The sequence below is a fragment of the Ambystoma mexicanum genome, chromosome 2q, assembly GCF_040938575.1.
Source record: "Ambystoma mexicanum isolate Mex_15411 chromosome 2q, UKY_AmexF1_1, whole genome shotgun sequence".
Lineage (NCBI taxonomy): Eukaryota > Metazoa > Chordata > Amphibia > Caudata > Ambystomatidae > Ambystoma > Ambystoma mexicanum.
The window spans coordinates 1267541433-1267563423 of record NC_090924.1 but is presented as its reverse complement, the minus strand read 5'-3'; the positions used below and the strand labels follow the sequence as shown (position 1 = coordinate 1267563423).

The 21991-nt window shown below is 50.1% G+C and overlaps 1 protein-coding gene across 4 annotated transcripts in view; it reads right to left on the bottom strand.

Moving 5' to 3' along the window:
• CLCN5 (chloride voltage-gated channel 5) overlaps window positions 1-21991 on the bottom strand; it is a 1154200-nt gene that overhangs the window by 380960 nt on the left and 751249 nt on the right. For all 4 annotated transcript variants that reach the window (XM_069648662.1, XM_069648664.1, XM_069648663.1 and 1 more), the window contains one exon: window positions 1488-1587. In XM_069648662.1, coding sequence (XP_069504763.1) covers window positions 1488-1587 — 100 coding nt within the window. The remainder of the gene's footprint in view (window positions 1-1487; window positions 1588-21991) is intronic.

Genomic DNA, 21991 nt, shown 5'->3' with positions numbered 1-21991 from the left:
TGTCATGGCAAGGATTTTCTAGTTGCAGGCCACCTGGATTTCGGAGAAACAAATTATCTAAATCCAGAGTTCTGCATTTCTTTTCCGAAATCTGCTTATGGTTGGCTTGCCTGCGAGCAGAGAATGCTCCCATCATATGTTTTAGTAACGCTTGGAACAGTAGGCTTCAATAATGAGTTTCCACTGTAGGTATTGAAAATGGGATATTTAGGCCCTTATTCACAAAGCTTTTTCCAATGGGGGTTGCCATTATAAAAAGCTTCTGTGAATTAGGCCCTTAGTTTATAGGGACCCTTTTTCAGAACCTCGGATAAATAATGCCATCTGTAGATAAAATCTCACTCAGCTCCAATCTGGACAATTAGGCCAGTAGTCGGACTAGTCCGATGTAGCATCTATACTCTCTGGTGTGGGGTGACTTCCTAGATGGCGAAATTTAATTGGGGAGGCAGAGGTCTTATCTGCAGGCTGAGGAGAGAATTTTTAGGTTTTGCAGAGGATTAGACTCAGACTGAATCTGACCTTTTGGGATACTGACAGACTTTGTGACCATCACTGTCATGATGGTCAACACTGTAGAAACAGGCGGTGAGTCGCTTGATATTCAGCCCAGAGATGGAACTGGTGATGTTAAGGACTCAATGTGGAAACAGGCCCATGTGTTGCTTTCGACAGAGTCCCACAATAAATGGACTATGCAGTGACTGGGATGGCTCCAGTTTGTTCTGAGGGACCTTTAAAAAGAAATCTCTCTGAAGTGTCAGATACAGAGACCTCTAGCCTGATGCTTTCTGCCTGCAATAAGATATTTTTAGACAATAGGGCGCTCTCCAGCTGTGTGGCTATCTTCTACAGAACAAATGCATCGAGTATGGCCATCCTTTTTCCTTTTTCTCTGCCACAAGAGTATCATTTATCAAAATATAAAATACTTTAAACCCATGGAGCTAAACTGTGTTGAGAAACCTACCAAAACCCCCATCTTCACTACAAATATGCGGTTGCTATATAGGAATAAACAAGGAACATTGAGTAAAGCAAAGAACTGTAAAAAAACAGGAAAGAAAACAGCTTGAAAAGGGCATGGAAAGCTTTCCAACTTTAACTTGAAGGGTCGGGAAAAAGAACAGACTTCATCTGCTATTAAAAGCAATGAGCGAGAAACTGCTGGTAGCCTTACAGTGGAAGTGCCATTTTTCACTTTGCATGTAAAGCTGCTTATACTTCTTGTTTATCCCCATGTGCAGGCCTTCCTTTGTAGCAGTGCCCTCCCCACCCCATGCGTACACAAATGTACTCAATGGCGGGAACATTTAAAAAAGAATTAATGAAATGCTTTATTATTGAAGAACGTTGTCACTTAACTGTGTACATATTTGTTTCAAGATCGTGCACATGGGTGGAAATATTCCATTGTTTATGAATATCAATGGAAATCACACAAAGGAGATATTAGAATAAATATGGGAAAAGGATACATTGCTCACCTGCAAAAAGTCCAATAAGAAGCATCAGTAGCCAACCAGAAAATGCATCGCTCACACTGTGAAGCAGGGCCCACATGGACTCTTTGCTCCTACTGGTAATCTTTAAATAAAAAAAACACAAAAACACATTAGATAAATGAAAGCGCAAAACTGCAGGAACAGGAATGAGATGTTGGTTTTCATGCTTTAATTTTAAGGTGACATTTTACTGAATTGTCCACATAATGTGAAATAATCAGAAGAACATAACACAATGCAAATGCACACAGTAGTAAACATAATCTTATTAATGAATGCATTCCCAAACCACCAAAGCACCAAACTAAAAAAAGTCGTGCATGCATAAGCAGACAAAGAAATCAAAGTTTAGATTAAAAAAATATAGCACTCACACCCAAATTTGTGGGCGTATATTGCCTGCCATCCCAAAACTCAGTAGGCTTAAACAAAGTGAGAGTCTCCGATGACTGCTCAAGGCTTTTATCGGCCCTGTATACCCCCAAATGTGGGGGTGAGTGCTATTCTCATCCCCGGGATCCATTTATTTTTTAAGGGAGAAGGGCTGCATATGGACTGCGCAATACGAATCCCCCATAAAAAAGCACAAAGATGGCACCCGTCATAGGAAATAGGCGAGGGAGAGTGGCAGCCAGAAGGAAGCCCCAATGCCAGGAGGTAGGTTGGGTAATGGGTGTGGTCCTGCGTGATGGTATGGATCATGGTGTGCAGGGAGGGGAAGTGGACAGATGGGGGAGGAAAATAAATGATGACAACCAGTGGCATGGTAAAACATGGCTGTCACTGGCAGATTCACCACGAGAGCAGTAATAACAATGGAGTCTACTTCGGAGTCTGGAAAAGACGTGACACGGGCATAGGGCGAAATCTGGATGGGCGTGGGTGACTCAACGCGTCAGGGCCCACACGTCCGGGGGGCTGTTCCCGGTCTGGGCTATATCTTCACAGTTCTGGTGAGGTGAATGTCTTATGGTGTTTTCCCATACTTATCAAAGAAGGGGAGCCATAGGGACTATATTAGACTTGGATTCATCGAGCAGATGGGACAAAAAGTCCATGTCTTATATTGCCCGCGTTTTGGATACCCATTCCTTTTCCCCAGGGGGTTGGGGCGATTTCCACCTTTGGACCCAGCAGCACTGGCGGCTACCAACATCACCTGTAGCATGTGGTCATGTTTAACCTTCGGACCCCCTTCCACTTCAATGCCAAACAACAGCCATGGGGATAGGTCCTCTCCATCCCATCCACCTCCTTTATCCAGGACAGAACCTCGTTCCAGTAAGTTTGTGCCAGCCGACATTTCCACCACATATGTATATAGTGTCCCTTTTCGGTTTGACATTTCCAGCAGTGTGGGTTATATCCCTTTCTCATTTTGGCTATCCTCTGTGGGGGGTAGTGCCATCTATGGATTAGTTTGAGAGCCTGGTGGCGGTATTGGGGTGCAGTCATGGAGTGGTTGGCCTGTCTACATATTTTGAGCCACCTTTTTTCGGTAATGGGTGCACCTAGGTTTCTCTCCCATTGGAGCTGGGCAGGCGTGGGGTCGCACGGGACAGAAAATAGGAGAAAGCTATAAAGTCGTGATATCACCCCTCTGGTTCCCTTGTGTGTGATGAGGAACTTCTCAAAGTCTGTTAGGTCTCGTCTAAGTGTATCACCCCATCTGCTTTCAGTCAAGGCCCCCTTAAGTTGTAGGCAGCGAAAAGGGGAAAGGTTGGGAAGATCCAGAGCTTCCTTCAAGTCCCCCAACGATAAACACCCCCTCCCGCCAGAGCTGTCGAGCTCTACAGAGGCCTGCCTCGTACCATTGCTGGAACGCTAGTGGCTCGTTGATCCCTTCCCAAAGTGGGGGAGCCCAGATGCAACTCAGGGGTGAGGGCCAGGTTTTGAGCCATCTAAGGTAACCCCCTTCCTTCCATATGGACCACAGGACCCCCAGGACTGGGTGTCTCAGAATTGTTTTGGGGATACTGGCCTTGGGGACCCATAACTATTCATCCAGTGTAACTGGGGAGAAGGGCAGGTTATCTAGTCCCACCCACTGCTTTTTCTGGCCCATCGTCAAGTGATCTACCAGAATCCGGAGCTGTGAAGCCTTGTAGTATGTATCTAGGTCTGGGAAATTGACTCCACCCTGGTCTTTGGGTCGTATTAAGGTGTCATATGCGATTCTATGGGGTTTTCCCCCCCAGAGATATCAGAGGAGGGCGTGTTTGATCTCTAAAGGAATGACTTTGGTATTTGAGTCAGGAGCAGTTGGAAGAGATACAGAAATTTAGGGTGGATCACCATCTTAATGGAGTTGAGGCGTGCCATCCATGAGAGACCGGATTTTGCCCATCGTTCGAGGTCACGCTTCATTGCCGACCAGAGGGGGGGGGGGTAATTTGCTCTAAAAAGATCTGCTAGGTCCGATGGTATCTGGATCCCCAGATGGCAGAACCCCTCGGGTTGCTTACGAAATGGGAGGGTTTCAATGTACTGCTTCTCTATCTCATCGCGGCGACCCACTGAAAATGCGATTGATTTATCTAGATTTACCTTGTAGCCCGCCAGAGTCCCGTATTGATCTAGGCTATACATCACTTCTGGTACTGATTGGGATGGGTTGGAGAGGTATAGTAGTACGTCGTCTGCGAATAAGGTTATTTTGTGGTCGGTTTCCCCCATCCTAATGCCCCAGACTTTGTTGTTACTCCTGATTGCTATAGCCCAGGGTTCCATTACAAGGGCGTAAACAAGGGGGGACAGTGGGCACCCTTGTCTGGTACATCTTCCCAATGGGAAGGCTTCCGATTCGCACCCATTCACTACCACTTTTGCTGTGGGGTTAGAGTAGAGCGCAGATAACCAACCCTGCCACTTTGGTCCCATCCCCAGGGAAGAAAAGACACACTCGATGAAGGCCCAGCTCACCCTATCAAATGCCTTCTCCGCGTCCAGCGACAGGAGAAGGGTGCCCTCTGTTTTTTTTTTTTTTTTGAGCTCAGTATGTGCAGGGTCTTGCGCATGCCGTCGGCCCCCTGTCTGTTCATCACAAAGCCGACTTGGTCTGGATGTATCAGTCTAGGGAGGTAGTTTTCTAGGCGTGTCGCTAGGATCCTCGTAAAGATCTTCGCATCTGTGTTAAGGAGCGAAATGGGCCTGTATGAGCCACATTCCGTTGGGTCCCTGCCAGGTTTGGGGATTACCGTGATCAAGACATGTAGGAATGTTGGTGGGATAGTATTTGGGGTTTTAATCTGGTTGAAGAGTTTGGTAAGTGGTGGTGTTAGTACCGGTTGATACTGCTTGTAGAAGTCGGCTGTATAGCCATCCTCCCCGGGGGTCTTACCTACTTTCAATTTTTTAATGGCCTCCTCCACTTCTTCCTCCGTTATTTCCCTTTTCAAAGTCTCCCTCTCTAGGTCTGTAAGCTTGGGTAGGGGGTGGTCTTTAAGATAGCTACGGATGTCTTCTGGTGGTGCTCCCTCCTGTGCAGTATAGAGCGTTTCGTAGAAGCCCGCAAAGGATGTGGCTATATGTTTAGCTGTCGAATGGACTGTACCCAACCCATCTTTAACCTTCTCTATCTGCCGGTCGGCTCCGTTACCTCTAAGCCTATGTGCTAATAATGTTCCAACCTTGTCTCCCCTTTCATAGTATCGTTGTTTAGTATATCTCATCTTCTTGACTTCCTCTCCAATTAGAGTCGTATGTAGGGCCTGTCTTATCTCTCATTTTGCTGAGGAGGCTTTCACGGTCTACGGTGTCTTCGATGAGCTGTGCCCTCAGGGCTCTTAGGTCGTCTCGGAGTTTGGATTCTATTAGGGTTCTCTCGCGTTTCTTGCGTGAGCCCTCCGCAATAAGGAGACCCCTAAAGGTTGCCTTCGCTGCTTCCCAGACGGTAACCATGGGGACCTCTCCCCTATCGTTTGTTTCAAAGAAGGCTTCAATTTCCTTCCGTAGGAATTCCTTGAACACCTGGTCCCTTATGAGAGTGTCGTTGCAGCACCACCTGTATGATTTGGGGTCATCTTGTAAACACCATCCCATGACTAGAAGTTCGTGGTCTGACCAGGTTATTGGTTCGACCGTGGGGCCACTGACCTCCCCCCCACCCTCCTCCGATATCAGTAGTAGGTCAATCCTGGTGTATGTCTGGTGAAGGGGGGGGGAGAAAAATGTGTAGCCCCCTGGGGTCTGCCAGCATTTTCGCCACACGTCTACCCAACAGTATTCCCGCAACAGGTTGCCCATGGCTAGGTTATCTTTAGTGGGGGCCTTCGGTTCCGTCCCCTTGGCGGACCACCAGTCTAGTTGGGGGTCTTGAATGAGGTTAAAGTCCCCCCCCCCAGGATCGTGGCCCCTTCGGCCCATTCGTCCATGACCTTGAGGACTTTATGAATGAATTTGGTTTGGCAGGCGTTTGGTGCATACAGGGTGTCCAAAGTAATCCCTGTGCCTTGGGATAGTCCCTTGATCCCCAGAAATCTGCCCCCGAAGCCTCTTTTCGTCTCAATATCTGTAAGGTGAAGTGATTTGCTAAGGAGGATCCCCACTCCCTCCTTCTTTGATGACTTGTGTGAAGCCCAGAAGGTCCTGCCAATTTCTTTTCCCCTTATTGTTGACTCGGCCCCCCTCCTGTAGTGTGTTTCTTGTAGGAAGAGGATTTGCAATTTTTGTTTGTGGAACATATTACTTGTGAGAGATCTTTTATTCTGTGAGTTGAGACCCTTGACGTTGTGTGCCAACCCGTCCCTCAACCATGGTCATTGCAGCGCATGCCCTGTAAAGCCAAAGTAAGTGCGCCTTGTGTAAATCTTGTGATCAAGCCCCCGTTCCCTAGTATGATATGAACATCCCCCTTGTCCCTCACCCCTCTCCCCCATGTCCCCTGTCTCCCTTACCAGTTGTGTAAGGCGTCCGTTTCCACAGCCCGAAAAACGTCGGGTCTAGTAAACGAACCACCAGGGCCGCTGCCCTGGCCTCGGGAGATACATTGATGTGGAGCATGTTCTCCATTCATTCGATGTGAGGTGGGTCCCATGTCTAGTTGGGTATTAGGTCGCTTCATGGGACCTTTCTTTTGAGTCTCCCCTCCCTTCCATTCAACAACATGAACCACTACTAAAGAAACCATGGGACTGTTTGTACCTTGACTTTAAATACAAGACCGAAGGGGATCGCCCCAGAACGGATAACCACCATGGGTTACCCCTGGACGGATCCGCACCCCTCCAACCCTTTGTGGGGCGAATTATGAACTTTTTCCATTATATCATTTAAACCAAAACTTTGCCAACTGTGGCAACATCCTATGGCAGCGTATGTTTACCATGTACAGTGGGGAGGCCTTTGGGCCTCAATAGCAACCACATCCTGAACAACAACCACATTTTCTCCCCCCCCCTATCTCGTTCCCCCGACCTCCCTCCGTGGTCATATGGGTTCATCTCGGCTCCTCGAGGGGTGTCTGGTTTTCTGAAATTTGCGGGTGCCCTTCACTTTGTGCTTTCCTTGACTTGGAGCTGGACCTCGTGGGCCCCGGCAAGGATCCCTGTCTGACCCCGTGTGTGAACCCGATGGATTAGAGGGGTCCCCAGCCAGCTCTTCTGTGGTTCTCCGAATATCGTCCTCGGTCACAAGTTGGTATTTCTCACCCTGCCATTCGAACGCCAGATAGAAGGGGTGACCCCAACGATATCTGACCCCCTTCTCCTGTAGCCACCTTGTGATTGTCCCACACTTTTTCCGCAGTTGTAGCGTGAACGCGGACAGGTCCTGGTAGATTGCCACATTCGAGTTGTCATATTTTATGTCTCTTAAGGTTCTCGCTCTCTCCAGTATCCTTGCCTTGTCTCTGTAGTAGTGGAACTTTGCCAGATTTGATCGTGGACCTCTACCTCCTCCGCCAGCTCTATGGACCCTGTCGATTAGAACAGTTTCCCCAGAGTCGGTTCCCAGGACTATTCTAATGATTTCCTGGACTTTGTTCTCTAGACCGGTCTGGGTCTCGCCCTCCGCTTCTGTCAGGCCAAAAATCCACAGATTGCTTCTCCGCTCCCGGTTTTCCATGTCGTCTACCTTGAGGCGAAGCTCGTCCTCCCGTCTCTGCAGATCTCTGAACCGCATCTCCATTTGTGTCTCTAGTAGGTCTGTAGATGCCTGGTTATTCTCCCCTCCCTCTATTTGGTCTTCAAGTGTGGAGACTTTGGCGGTGAGGTCTGCCAGTTTAGCACCCATGTCTGTCCTCTTGCCCCTGATTTAATCTAGAATCGTCTGAATGTTGTTTTGCATGGTGTTCATGTCTGGGGCAGAGGGGGAAAGAGGTGCCCGTCTCCATCTTCGGGGCTCCTGAGGTGAAGTGGTATTTCGCCAGGTTTTCTTTCCAGCTCATATGGTGTTACCCTCTTCAGATATCCACCGGTTTCGGGTGTCCTTGATGGTAGCCTCTGAGAGTGGCGGTGTGCTTGGCAGTCTCCTGGGTCCCAGTGGTGCGGTGTTGCAAGGTGGGCAGGTTCCCGTGGCCCCCCCTGTTTTTCCCCAGCTTCCCGTCTCCTGTCTTGATCCAGCCGTGGGCTTGGGAAACTATATCTGAGAGTGGGGTCCCAGGTCTTGTGGAAAAGGGGGTGGTGGGTGTCCCCAAGAAGTTGTGCCTCTATGTCTCGGGTCTCCTGATCGCCGGTTCTGTAGCGGGTGCCGATGTGTTAGGTGAGCCCGGTCCCACGGAGGGGCCGCCCCGGACTGACGCGGCCTTCGATGCATAGTTGCGGGGCACCACTTACCCCGTTATGGCAAGCTCTGCAGGGGAGTCCAAGGGTTCTCACGTAATTGCACCTCTTGGTGGATTGTCAGGAGGGAGCTCGGGCGCGCTCCCGCGTCGGCCCAGGCCCACAAGGGGGCAGCTCTGGATTCACGTGCCCCTCGCAGCCGTGTAGTGGGATACCATTTACCCTGTTGTGATAAGCTTTGCTGGGGGCTATGGGCGGTCCGGGCGGCACCGGTGTACTCCCGTGCTGGTCCGTATCTATGTGGGTCCTCTCGCAGGTTTCCTTGGGCCAGCCGGTGCTGAGTGTAGCGGCTCGAGGGCTGGGGGGAAGGAAGAGGGGCCCGGGCGCACTCTAGCGACGGCCCAGACCGGCTGCTGGGATCGCCTGGGGGGTGTGCGGCGGGTTCAGTGGTCTGCGTCCAAGTTCCTCTCCGGCCGCTCCACCGTGCAGTGTCTCTCACACGTGTGGGGCCGTCCCGAGCCGGCGAGCGGAGGGCGTTACCTCAGGCACTCCAATTCAAAGCTCGTCTGTGTTTGCGAGTGCAGCGTATGGCCGGTCCACTGATTGCTGTTTCCAGCCGGTCCGCCTTAGGGGGGCGGGCGGCCCTGCTCTGCTGGGCCGCCCGCGACGCCGGTTCAGAGGGGGGAGGGGGAGCGCAAGCGCTCCAAACCGAATATCTCCCGCTGTGTGTCACTCTGGAGGCTCAGAAAGGTGTCGCCTGGGTCCTGGGGGCTTCCCACAACTGTTTCTTCAAGAGTGGGGAAACAATTGCTCCATTTTCACGACAAACTCCACGATTCTCCCGGGGCCATTCGGGGAGCTAACAGATCAGGCAGCCATCTTGCCTGCGCCCCCTGGTGGCCTCCAATGGTCGTTTTTTGTGGCAACATTATTGCATGGAACATGCGGGGGACACCCCCGCAACCCCCACATTTTTTTTTTGTCCCTATCGCCACATATATGGTCACCCAAATATCGCCACGACATTTTCCCGGCGATATTATTTACGGCGACCATATATGTGGCGATATTAATACCCGATACCTCTCAAACACCATGACAGTCAATGCAAGCACCCCAGAGATTCAGATGGACTCAACCTCTTGATGAAAACGTCACCCTCCCCCTTGGTCACCATTTTAACATTTCAGTCAGCCACTATTCCATCAGGAGCGGTTTTGTGATTTTCCATTTCTGCATATTGACATCTTGCCTCCCGCTAGATCTTTGTTGAGCTGTAGAGGAGGCCTCAAATATGGCCTGCCCTCCAACCGACCATTTTTAAGTTCCAGGAACGGTCAAGCCGAGATATGTGACGTATGATGAACAAATAAACCAGCAGAGAGCCGCAGTGGGACTCTGCCCGGTACCTATCAGACGGACAGTACCTATTGAAGTACCTACACTTAAGAAACCGTGGACAGTAAGGTACCCATTGAGAAAACCGTATCGACAAGTGAGAGAGAATGAAGATTGTCAAAACGTAATGCCTGAAGAAGCCACAAAAGTCCTAAAAGACTAATGGTGACGTCACAAGAACTAAGACTGACTCGCAGATAAAGAAAACAATAGCCTGTGAATGAAAAAAAGAGACGAAACACCACTCTTTGGTTCTCTCCTACCTTCCTAGGTCTCTTCTCCTCCCACCGCTGGCTCTCTGATCTATACTCCTTCCCTCCCTCTCTGTCTCTCTGTCCCTCTGTTCTTCTAACACTTCTCCTCTCGCTCTTCCCTCCTCCACCAAGCACTCTCTCCTGCCTCCTAAACCCTCTACTCTCTCACCACCTCCTGGTGTTACTCTATTACCATCCTCCTCCTTCACCCTCTCACTATCTCACTATCTCGAACACCCACAGCTCGTACACACATACACTCACTCGAATATTCACAGATACACACTATCACATTCATAGCTACTCTCTCAACTTGGTGCCACTTGCTCTCACATTAAATGCTGTACCTGTACTAGCATCCCCCACCAACAGTCTACTTAACACTCTGCTCTACCAGCTGTCTATCCACTGGTCCACCCCTACACCACTTGACCTCACCTGAACACCTTTTGGGCTGCCTCAGCCCTACAAGTCTTTCATACTTGTGACTTGCCATCCCAATGCTCCTCTCCTCCCCAAATTGGTCCTGTGTGTAACCTGACACTGGTCTAATCCAAGTCTGTCCAATTCTCTGGGTTTGGGTCATTGTACGGCACAGATGTTAAAATACCTCTTAGCCCTGGCCTATTTTCATGTGTGTTGCTTTGCGTCATCTCTGTGGCTTGTCCGGCTTGGTGTTCGTTCGTCATTCCATTCCTGCTGCTCCCTGGTAAGTTGCTTTTCTTTTGATCAGGTTGTGGATTTAAGTCCCCGAGGCTGCATCTTGGCTGGTGGCCTCTCTCAGGGGTTCACTGCACTTCTCTACCACCACCTTGCATTTGGGAACATGCAGTTCAAAAAACAAAACAGATAGAACTCGGGCCAGTAACAAGGTTGTGAGGTATTAGATGATAATCAATGGTACCAAGGACAACATTCAAGGCACATTTAGGAGGGGACAGGGATTGTGCCCTCCAATCTCCCTCACCTCTAGAGTAGGACTGGCCTGGCTTAAGACTTAGTAGGCCCCCTACCTCAGGCAGGGTGGGCTTCCGTTGAACCCCTCCACCTCCTACTATCTCTCCCCATCACCCCCTCCGCGAAGGGTTCAAACCCCTAACCACGTTACAATGTTTAAAAAATAGATCAGTGACTTTCAGTACAACCATTCTCACATTTGTAAAAAAAATAAAAAAAGAACATCACAGTAAAATCTTGTGCTTCAAAATTGGAGACAACGTCCCAGACTTGGACAAGACTACAGCACCTGCACAGCAATGACAAAGACAGGGTGAATGTATGGCTGTGACCGTGAATGGGTCCTCTATCTCACATGAACTCGGGCTCACCCAAACAGTCCATGGAACTGTTAAGGAAATCGGCCTATCCCTTCTTCCCCCCCCCCCAGGTGCTTTACAGTGAGGAGAGTCCAATAGACAGATGCACAATATACCAGGGGGCAGAGAGAGCAGTGGTAATAAACCCAGTACAAATACAATATTGTAGGAAGGAACAAGTTACTTACCTGTAACTGTTGTTCTCCAGCATGGGTCTGGCATGGATTCACATGCTCATGAATATCCCCCGTCGTCAGGCTGGGAATCCTCGGTACAGAAAATAATCTGTATCAGTTTCGTTTCTGATCTCTCTTTCCTAGTAGTAACCAATCACTGATCTCTGGGTCATACTGCCCACAGCCAATGACTGCCGTCTCCCTAAGCCCCGCCTTCGGCAGCCATCCTCAGATTTGGTAGCACGTAAAGTGGCAGTATGACCAAATGAAGAGCCGCAGAGGGGTAGGAGGGAGGGTTCGCATGTGAATCCATGCCAGACCCATGCTGGAGAACAACAGTTACAGGTAAGTAACTTGTTCCTTCTCCAGCATGGGGTCTGGCATGGATTCACATGCTCATGAATATAAGATTACATAGCAGTACACACATGCACAACCACAGGAGGTGGTAAAAGGCTCAACATTAAGCAATACATAAACTCAACATTAAGCAACTCTTACCTCCTCACCAGGCCTTCAGGCGAACAGGTTGCGCAGCACTGCTTGGCTGACCCTGGACTCCTCCCTTGAATCCCGATCGACGCAGTAGAATTTTGTGAAGGTGTGCTTCGACCTCCACGTAGCAGCCCTGCAGATGTCCAGCAGGGGCACACCAGACAAGAACACCGTGGTAGCAGCGATCGATCTGGTCGAATGGGCTCTCGGACGGCTGGGCAGCGGTCAGTTTGTCAACTGGTGACAGTGCATGATACAGCCGGAGAGCCATCTGGAAATGGAAGCCTTCGAGAGAGCCTTCCCTTGATTCACAGGTCCAAAGTTCACATAAAAGCTGTGACGTCTTCCGAAAACTCTTTGTGCGGTCCACGTAGAACTTCAGCGCTCTAGCTACATCCAGCGAGTGCAAAGTCCTCTCGGCCGGCGACGAAGGCGATGGGAAGAACACTGGTAACACCAAGGGCTCGTTGAGGTGGAAGTCCGACGGCACCTTGGGCATGAAGGAGGGGTGCGTCCTGAGCACCACCCTTGTGTCGTGAAAAGTCAAGTATGGAGGATTGCAAGATAGGGCCTGAATCTCTCCCACGCGCCGTGCGGAGGTGATGGCCACAAGAAAAGCTATTTTCCACGATAGGAACTTCAACGGTGCCGTATGCATCGGCTCGAAGGGGGTCCCCATTAGCCTAGTCAGCACCACGTTGAGCTCCCACGCCAGGGCTGGGGCCTTCACCGGCGGGAACGAGCGGAATAGTCCCTTAATAAATTCCTTCACCAGGCGATGAGACCACAAGGACACCCGTCCTGTTGTCCTGGTGTATCTGGAGATGGCAGCCAGATGTATCTTGATGGAGGCGTGAGCTAGTCCAGGCTTGGCCAGCGACAGTAGGTACGGCAGTACTTGAGGGGCCGTAATCCGTAGAGGATTAATCTTCTGTGCCCGGCTCCAGACAGAGAACCTCTTCCATTTGTGTCCGTAACACTTGAGAGTTGAGGACACCCTGGCCTTTGCAAGAACCTCTCTGCAGTCGGCGGGTATATCGTATCCCCCAAACTCTAATGCTGCAGGAGCCAGGCCTGCAAGCTCAGCGACTTTGAGTCGTGATGAAGAATGGCGCCTCCTTCTCTGTAGAGAAGATCCGCGTCCACGGGCAGTTTGACTGGTGGGGACGCCAATAAGTCCAGAAGGTCCGGGAACCAGATCTGTCTCGGCCACGCCGGTGCGACGAGGATCAACCTGCACCGGGACCTCTTGAGCTGGTTGACGAGCCGGAGTAGCAGTGGCAACGGTGGGAAAGCATAGAGGAACAGGTTGTCCCAGGGGAACGAGAAAGCATCACCCATGCTCCTCAGTTGGGAGAACCTGCTGGCGAACCTCTGGCACTTGGAGTTCGTCGCCGTTGCGAAGAGATCAACCTGGGGTCTGCCCCACAGCTGAAGAGTCGATCCACTTGATCCTGGCGTAGCTCCCACTCGTGGCACGAGCGCAGCTCCCTGCTGAGTGAGTCGGTGATGGTGTTCTTTATCCCTGCCAGATGAAAAGGTACCAGAAACATCCTCTGGCCGACGGCCCTGGCAGATGAAAAGGTACCAGAAACATCCCCTGGCCGACGGCCCTGTGCCACAGCTCCTGGGATTGCTTGGACAGGGCTAGAGATCCGGTTCCACCCTGCTTCCTGATGTAGAACATCGTGGTGGTGTTGTCGGTGAAGACCCTCACCACCTTGCCCTTGAGGGACGGAAGAAAGGACCTGAGGGCCCAAAACACTGCACGGAGCTCCAAAATGTTGATATGAAGTTGTTTTTCCTCCGGGATCCAAAGGCCTCTCGCGTGGAGATTTCCGGTATGCGCTCCCCACCCTTCCAGGGAGGCATCCGTCGTCACCGTTACCTTGTGAGCTGGGGTCTGAAAGTCTGCGCCCGCCGTCAGATGAGTGCGGGTGCCCCACCACCAGATCGCTCGTCGGAAGGTCTCGTTGAGCGGTATCCTGTCCTCAAAGCTGCCTGTCGCTTGGATCTAGCGTGTGTCGAGGAACTCCTGCAGTGGACGCATCCGAAGTCTGCACAGGCGTACCACATAGATGCAGGAGGACATCATCCCGAGAAGGGATTTGATGGATCTTACCCTGGCTACGTCCGTGGCTAGAAGGCATTGCACCTTGCCCAGGATGGCTTTTGTCCTTTCGTCGGACGGCGAGGCCAGCTGTGCCACTGTGTGGAGCTTGGCTCCCAGAAACAGGGCGATCTGCAAAAGGGACCAGGTGGGATTTGGGGAAGTTGATGGAGAACCTCAGGTCCGCGAGTAGCTGGGCGGTCCTCGCTGTGTGTTCTACGGCGAGCTCCCTTGTCCTTGCTCAGATGAGCCAGTTGTCCAGGTAGGGATAGACGTGGATCCCTTGCAGTCGTAGCCACACCGCCTCCGGTGCTAGGCACTTGGTGAATACCCTGGGTGCCGACTTTAATCGAACGGGAGGGCCTTGAACTGGTAGTGCCGTCCTTGGACCACGAACCTGAGGAACTTCCGATGTCCTTTTAGAATGGGGATGTGGAAGTAGGCATCCTCCAAGTCCAACGACGACAGGAAATCGTCCTCCTCCAGCTGTCCCAGCACGTGCTAGAGGGTGACCATTCTGAACTTCTGAGCCTTGATGTACTTGTTCAGTCGCCGCAGGTCCAAGATGGGACGCCAACCTCCTGTCTTCTTCTTTACGAGAAAGTATCTTGAGTAGACCCCAGAGCCCCGGATTCTCTTTGGGACAAGCTCGATGGCATCTTTCTTGAGCATCGCCTTTACCTCCAGCAGCAGCTGGGGTACGTGGTTTTCCTTCCTGGCCACGGGTGGCACGCAAGGTTCGGTGGAGATGGACTTCCACACGCTGACTAACTTTGCCAGCCGGCCTCCCACCAGGGTGCGTATGTTCAGTCCTGTTTCGAGGCCGCCTTGCCCTCCCTGGCGACGATGGCGGGGACCTCCAGACTTGCCCCGTCCTCTATAGGCCTCCTACGACGAGGAACGGGCCGCTTGACGGTAGGTAGAGGAGCCGCTGCCGGAACCTTTGGAGGCCCCTTGCTTGCCTCCGGTGTTCCGAAAGGACGGCCATCGTTGCTGGAGAACTCCCAGGGCCCGGGCTGTCTCCGTTTTGATGGCTTGCAGGGACTCATCGACTGTCTTCCCAAACAGGTTATTCCCGTCGAAGGGCATGTCCAACTCCTTGGCTTGTACGTCCTGGTGGAAATCCGTTACCTTTCAGCCATCCGCGCCGTCTGAGGCAAACAGTTGCCCAACTGGCGGAAACCCGTGGCAGCGATGTCCGTTGCCACCATTATGGCGTGGTCCGAAGCCACCTCGCCTTCTTCCAGGATTTCCAAGGCTTCTGCCCTCTGGTCGTCCGGCAGGAAGTCCAACAAGGGAGCGATTTTATACCAAAGTTCCCTGTCGTAACTGGCAACGATAGCCAGGGCGTTGGCCGCCTTAATCGTTGTCACCACCGACGTGATGTCTCGTCGTCCCATCGTGTCAAGCTTCTTTCCCTCGCCGTCCGGCGGTGAAGTCGATGTCTATGCCGATGCCCCCCGCCTTCTTCCTGGCCGCCGCCGAGACGACTGAATCCGGGGTCGGCTGTGCTCTATGGTATAGAGGGGCCGCGTTGGGGACCCGGTAATTCTTTTCGTATCGGTCCCTTTTTGCCGGCATCGTGGATGGGTTCTTGAGGAGGGAGAGCCCCTCGTCCCAGATGTCATCCACAAGAGGTACCGCGAGGACCGTCTTTCTCTTGGTCTCTCGTCGTTGATAGAGGAACCCCTCCTTTTCTTCGGGGCAGAGCTCGTGGCTCTCAGGGGCTTCGACAAGTTTCTCCTCGGAGGTTGCGTCTGAATCCACGATGGCCACTGGCCCCCCACTCTTTTTCCGCCGGGGCTTTCGTGGGGGTTCTTTCGATGGGCTTGAAAGATGCCTCCCTCTGAGGTGGCAGGGAGACTCTGGGCCACGAGGCCGCTACCACAGGTGTAACCTCCGCAGGCTGCGCCAGGGTTGCTGCGACCTCCTCGATAGAAACCTTGGCTGGGTGAATCAAGTCCTTAGTCACCGACTGCATGCTTGTGCCCTTCACCTTGGGGGAGGGCTCCCCACCTCGCTCCCCCTCAGCCAAAATCTTTGAGATTGACCGGGGCCTCTCCAGAAGCTTGGCCGGGTTCTCGGATTTTCTCTTACCCGAGCCAGAGCGTTGGCTCGTGGTCGATGGCGCTGGGGAGGATGCGCCCTGCCCGGCAGCCGAGGAGTCGACCTTTCGGCGCTCCCGGTGCCCGCGGACTCGCGGTGCTTAGCCTTCTGTTGGGCCTCCGTCGCCGGGGCACCCTCACAGGACTTAGAAGACCGCTCGGATTTCTTCTTTTTCTTCTCACCTGACGGGCTCTTTCCCTCCAGCCAGTTGGCGAGATGAAGATGGCGGTCCCTCATGGTCCGCTCCGACATGCTCCCGCAAAACGCACAGTCCTCCTCCACGTGCGTTTTGTCCTCATGAAGACAGTAGAGGCATAAGGAATGCTCGTCTTCCTTGAACACCTTCTGCAGCTGGCATCCAGGACAGGCCCTGAACAGCTTCCCGGCCGTCGAGCTCCCTTTCTTCTGGGCCAGGTCCGGGGTAGGCCTCAAACTTCTGGAATCCTCCAAAAGTGTAGTTCGGAGAAGTCTTCACCCTTGAGGGGCGTAGAAACTTCCGAAAATGGGTCCCCGTTGATCGGATGTAAAGACGGTGGAGCTTGAGGCTCAATTTAACCGAAAAATGAGAAATTCTCTTAGAAAAAGCGCGAAAACACAGTAACGCTCGAGAGCTACAGCACGAGGACTCCCAACACTTGAGCGTGCAGTAAAAATCGGAGGATGGCTGCCGGAGGCGGGGTTTAGGGAGAGGGCAGTCATTGGCTGTGGGCAGTATGACCCAGAGATCAGTGATTGGTTACTACTAGGAAAGACAGATCAGAAACGAAACTGATACTGAGTTTTTTCTGTACCGAGGATTCCCAGCCTGACGACGGGAATATTCATGAGCATGTGAATCCATGCCAGACCCCATGCTGGAGAATTATAGATGCATAAACCTAGTGCACGCATATAAAGTGACGCCATTTTCATAGTTATGGTAGACCCATTCAGTCCTGCATGGCCGCACGATAAGTACGCCCGGCGGAGAACCCTGAACAGGCCCAAACGCTGAGGGCAGATGAGTCTCATAGAAACTCCCCTTTGTTCATTGACTGTTGCAATTACGTATTATCACAGAGAGGAATGCACCCTGCAAGCCCATGAGACAGCACCAGCCACCTCGTGGTGCATTTATTGCAGCCAGGCCAACAGCAGACCTCCAACCCCCACACAGCCCGCCAGAAGTAACGGCACCCACCACTGACCCAGTGAAAGAACCTGCATTGCACGATAGTAGGCGACCTCCAGCCACCGGCAATAAAACCTAGAGTGCAATATGAACCGAGCAGAGAATGTGTGGGTCAGCATGACTGTGGCCCTCCCTCCATGCCAGTCCTCAAGTTTCCCAGGTGCATGCCATAATGATGTAGTAGTGTTATCATAGCAAAGTAACCATGGAACAGCAACATGTGAAAAGCCTGACCTTCGGTCCCTGGAGAGATGAGCCCAGCTGGCCCAACGTGAGAAGACACAAGCAGGAGAGGCTGCAGCCAATCATAGCCTGACATCCCCTATGGAGCAGGCTCATGCACAGGGCATAACCAACCAGTCTTGCGATTTTCGACTATGTGATGATGTAACTGATGACGCTGGACACCCTTAAAATGTGTTCATGCAGACTCTGGCAGAAAGTTCTCATGCAGCAGAGTCCTTTGCTTGCACCTTTATCTTTTGTGCAATTAAAACTTATCTTTGCAAGCAATCTCTTGGCCTTTTTTTCCCTCGCAAGTTTGCATTTTTACTGGCGTGAGCGTATAGGGGTGTGCCTTCAGAGCACTGTAGGAAGAGAAGGACAAGCAGTACAAGAGTCACTACGGTAACTAAAATGTACTTCTACATCCAGTCTCCTTTTCCCCATCGTTATGTTTCTGTGTATTGTTTATAGCATACCTTTTGCCATTGCATGAGCTCTTGGTGCTTCTAGGAATTATGCTATTATATGATGTACGCACGGCAGGCCCGGTTTTGCCATTATCTTTATGCAGAGTGGTGTGCGTGCTGGTATGCTGGTTGCTTTAAGGTCTTACTCTGTGTTGATATTCAGAAAACTAGAGCACGCTGCCCCATCTGGGTGATTATAAAGCAATCTATCCCAACAAAGAGCAGGAGGTAGCGTAAACCACAAAGAGCAGATTGACTAAAGAGGACCTCCAGTAGTGAATATCCAAACTGAGCATGAAATCCTGAGCTTCAATTCAAGGAAGTCGCTTTGAAAATGGTTTGCAGGTAAACATATTAAGGAAACACTTTAGTGAGCAGAGGACACCATCAATTTCAGTCTAATAGGATCTGTACCACTATAGGTAACCAATGTCCAGACTAATACTAGTCTCAGAGCATGGGTTACCTATGGCGGTACAGATCCTATTAGACTGAACTTGATTGTGTCAAAGATTAATGTTATGGCGCTGTGAACATCAAGGTTCTGCATGATCCTCTCAATCCCAAATGAGGGGTTTGTGAAAGTAGAACACTCAGCTCATTAACATGAAATGCAGACAAATCCTTTGAGGAGTTAACAATATGAGATTATGGAGCACCAGCTCATCCTTCTAAAAGACCATGGCAGGCTCTTCTGAGCATAATTGTCAACAGTTTAGAGATGCAATAAAAGACAACCACCAGGAAAACAGTGTGTCAAGAAACTAGGTATACATCAACCAAAGCTCTGGGCTACAGAGAGTGAACTTCTCCTTCTAATGGAAAGAAGTAAAAGGGTGGCGGTGCCCATCAAAATGTCTCTACATTATAGTATTCTGGAACAAATACCATTATTGGTCAGAATTCAAAACTTCATGGTTATTCTGTTACTTTACATTCTGGTCTTCAATTTCCTATTAGTCAAAATCTGACCCCGATTCATGAGGTAGTACTTTTTTGCTCCTTGCAGAATGTCACAAGGGAATCAATCCTCTTGCTCCCTCCACTCCTTGGTGGATATTCAGATTGATACCCTGGCAACCTTTTTTTTAAACACCCAATTAACCTTCGTTTAGAACTCTTTGGTTCCTGAAAAATGGTGAAAGTACAAAGGTAGAACTGCTACTAGGTTCATCGACTTCTTAAAAGGAGCAAAAGGCAAGGACAAAAAACTGCTGCTTTGTGTGTGAGTGGGTTACAGAGCCACCCACAATATCAGCAGCTGGTTATCTACAAAAAAGACTTCTACTAAAAAATAATCTCGGCAGTAGGGGACAGGAAAACCCCCTTCAAAGTCACCCAAGAAGTTAGTACCCTGTCGAAGCCTAAGAAAGCACCTCAATGGCTTCAAAATAAACATGTTTTTCTCCAAACTAAATCAATATAGATAAACCACATTATCTGCAACTCAGAAGGGCGGTTCCATAATAGGAGTTCACACATCCCCTGTGCCCTCCCACCCCCACTCACCTCCTATGCGCCATCTGGGTTCAAAATTAAGATTCCATGAGTAGGCGCTAAAACCAGCTCCTCTGTGTCTGGCATCACCCAGTAAGCAGAAGCTACGGCTGGAGAACCAGGATCGAGTACACAGCGGACCACAAATCCAAGTATGTATGATCTTTTTTTTAAGTGTGTACTAGATGTGTCCTAATTTTTCTTTATTGACATTCACAAATACTCAAAGTTAATGTCACATATGTATGTTTGTAAGCCATCAGTTGTCCTGCGAACCCATAAACAGCAATTTCTGGTAGCTATTGGTTTCAAGCTAACCATGCTCTCCTAGGCTAGCAACAGGAGCTAAAATACTCCCAGCTCCCCTCAATTTCCAACCCTGTGCTATTCAATGTACTCCCTACAACCATGGACACAGAGGCAAAAATCCCTACTTTTATTTAAACACACAGCTGTGGTAGCTGCCCCATTCCCTCTGGTCAGTCCTTGACCAGACTTTGTTGACGCTATCAGGCAAGTAATATTGCCCTCATGCTTTAAACCCACTATAATCTGCCCCCTGCTTAAAAGTTCAGGATTACACCTGGGCATTATAGACCCATTACCATTGTTCCCAGGTCATCAACCCTTACCAACTTCAACAATTTATTCTGAACCATTCCTTTGACATATTTCAGTCTGGGATTAGGCCAGGGCATGGAACAGAGAGCTCTGCTGATCTTGGACAATGCGTGAAAGGCAGCTGACCAAGGAAACGTGACTCTGCTCTGCCCATGAATGCAGCTTGCAGTCATCGACAGTGGACCATTAGGTGTTGCTGGGCTACCTTGTCCCAGTGACTCACCTGCCACTAACCCCCAAATCGAGTAGTCAGATGGTCCAAATGCTTCTTGAAAGGTAGAAATCAAGAAGCCTTCTGGGGCCACATCCCCACTCTCTTCCCTCTCACCTTTGGTTTACCTCCGGGATCCCCCATCCCACCTTTACCCTCTTGTTATATATATATATATATATATATATACACCTATACATATATATATACATATATATATACATATATATATATATATATAGACACGCACTCTCCTGAACCATTTCACATTATGTTATCACTCAAATGACCATGATATATGATGGCTCACAATTGGCTCGAACTCCATCAAGACAAGACCAAAATCATGCTCTTTGGTGTTCCGAAAACTCTCCATAAAATCAACTCTTTCAATCCCATGTCCTCATTAATAGCCAACATGTGCCCCCCCCACCCCCATCCGCCACCTCCTCGACTCCGACATCTAGGTCTCTGAAAACAACTGGACATGGCTTCCTTCCTCATATCCAAAGGGAAAGAAAGATGGTTGCTTTCACTTAAGGAAGGTTACATCTCTCCACCCTCTTATCCCTATGAATCTTAAATGATAGTAAACTTGGTGAACACTCACCTCAAATATGGCCATGGACTTTTTGCTTGGTGGACCTTTGCAGATTTTCGAAAAAACACTATTTTTTGCAGCCAGCGCTCACTCCACTAGCTCCCTAAGGACTGCATATTCCTCAAGGTCCTATGTTTGGTACACATGGGTTTACAATGGACCGCACCGTCTTTTATGTCAAATACAATACAAAGGAACATAGCAGCGTGTATGTGCAGATCCAGTAACAAATTCATCACAGTGATCACTAACATCTAAGAAGCCATTCCATTTTATGGGACCCCATCCACTAAGTTAAGATGCCTTTCTCTGTCAGAGCAGAACACAATTTCTGCATATTTATAGAACATCTAAAATCTCCTTTTCTTTTTTTTTTTTTAAACTTTGTTTATTGGCAGAAAGTTAAGACAGGCTCAGTACAGGTTACACGGCAGCAATCAATCAATCAAAATCGCATTACAAACAGTAGTGCACCACGGCTGGGTACTACCTCATCGGAAACGAACGAATAGTGTCTTGGAGTGGCCCAGACAGGGCGAAAGGGAAAAATGATTACAGTTTCATGGCGTAGCGGGCCGTATTTGGGGAGGGGAAGCCACCCACTCCACTCCGTCTCTATTGTTCAGGTAGCTGCAGAATTCTGACCACACATTTTTGGGTCGTGATGTGGGTGGCAAGGATCCAATGTATTCCTCTTCGCACATTTGTATCCAGGTAAGGGCTTTGAGCCACATCGTGAGGGTGGGGGGCTGTGACGCTTCCAGTTTTGCAATATACACCTTTTAGCAACAATGGCACTAACATTAAAAAATGTAGACATTTTCTTTGCATTTTCCCCCTCCCAGATACCAAACAGTAGGGCAGGTGGGTCCATATCCACCGGGGACTCTATTATTTCAGAGAGCGCCTCCGCCACAGCCACCCAGAATGTGTTGATCGCAGGGCAGGCCCAGAACATGTGAATGTGATCTGCTTCGGAAGATTTGCATTTAGGGCATGTATGAGACAGGGAACCTGTAAATTTCGCAACTCTATACGGTGTGTAGTAGAGCCTGTTGAGGAACTTGAATTGTATGCAGCGGAATCTGGCGCTTAGGGAGACCGTGCGCGTATGTGCAC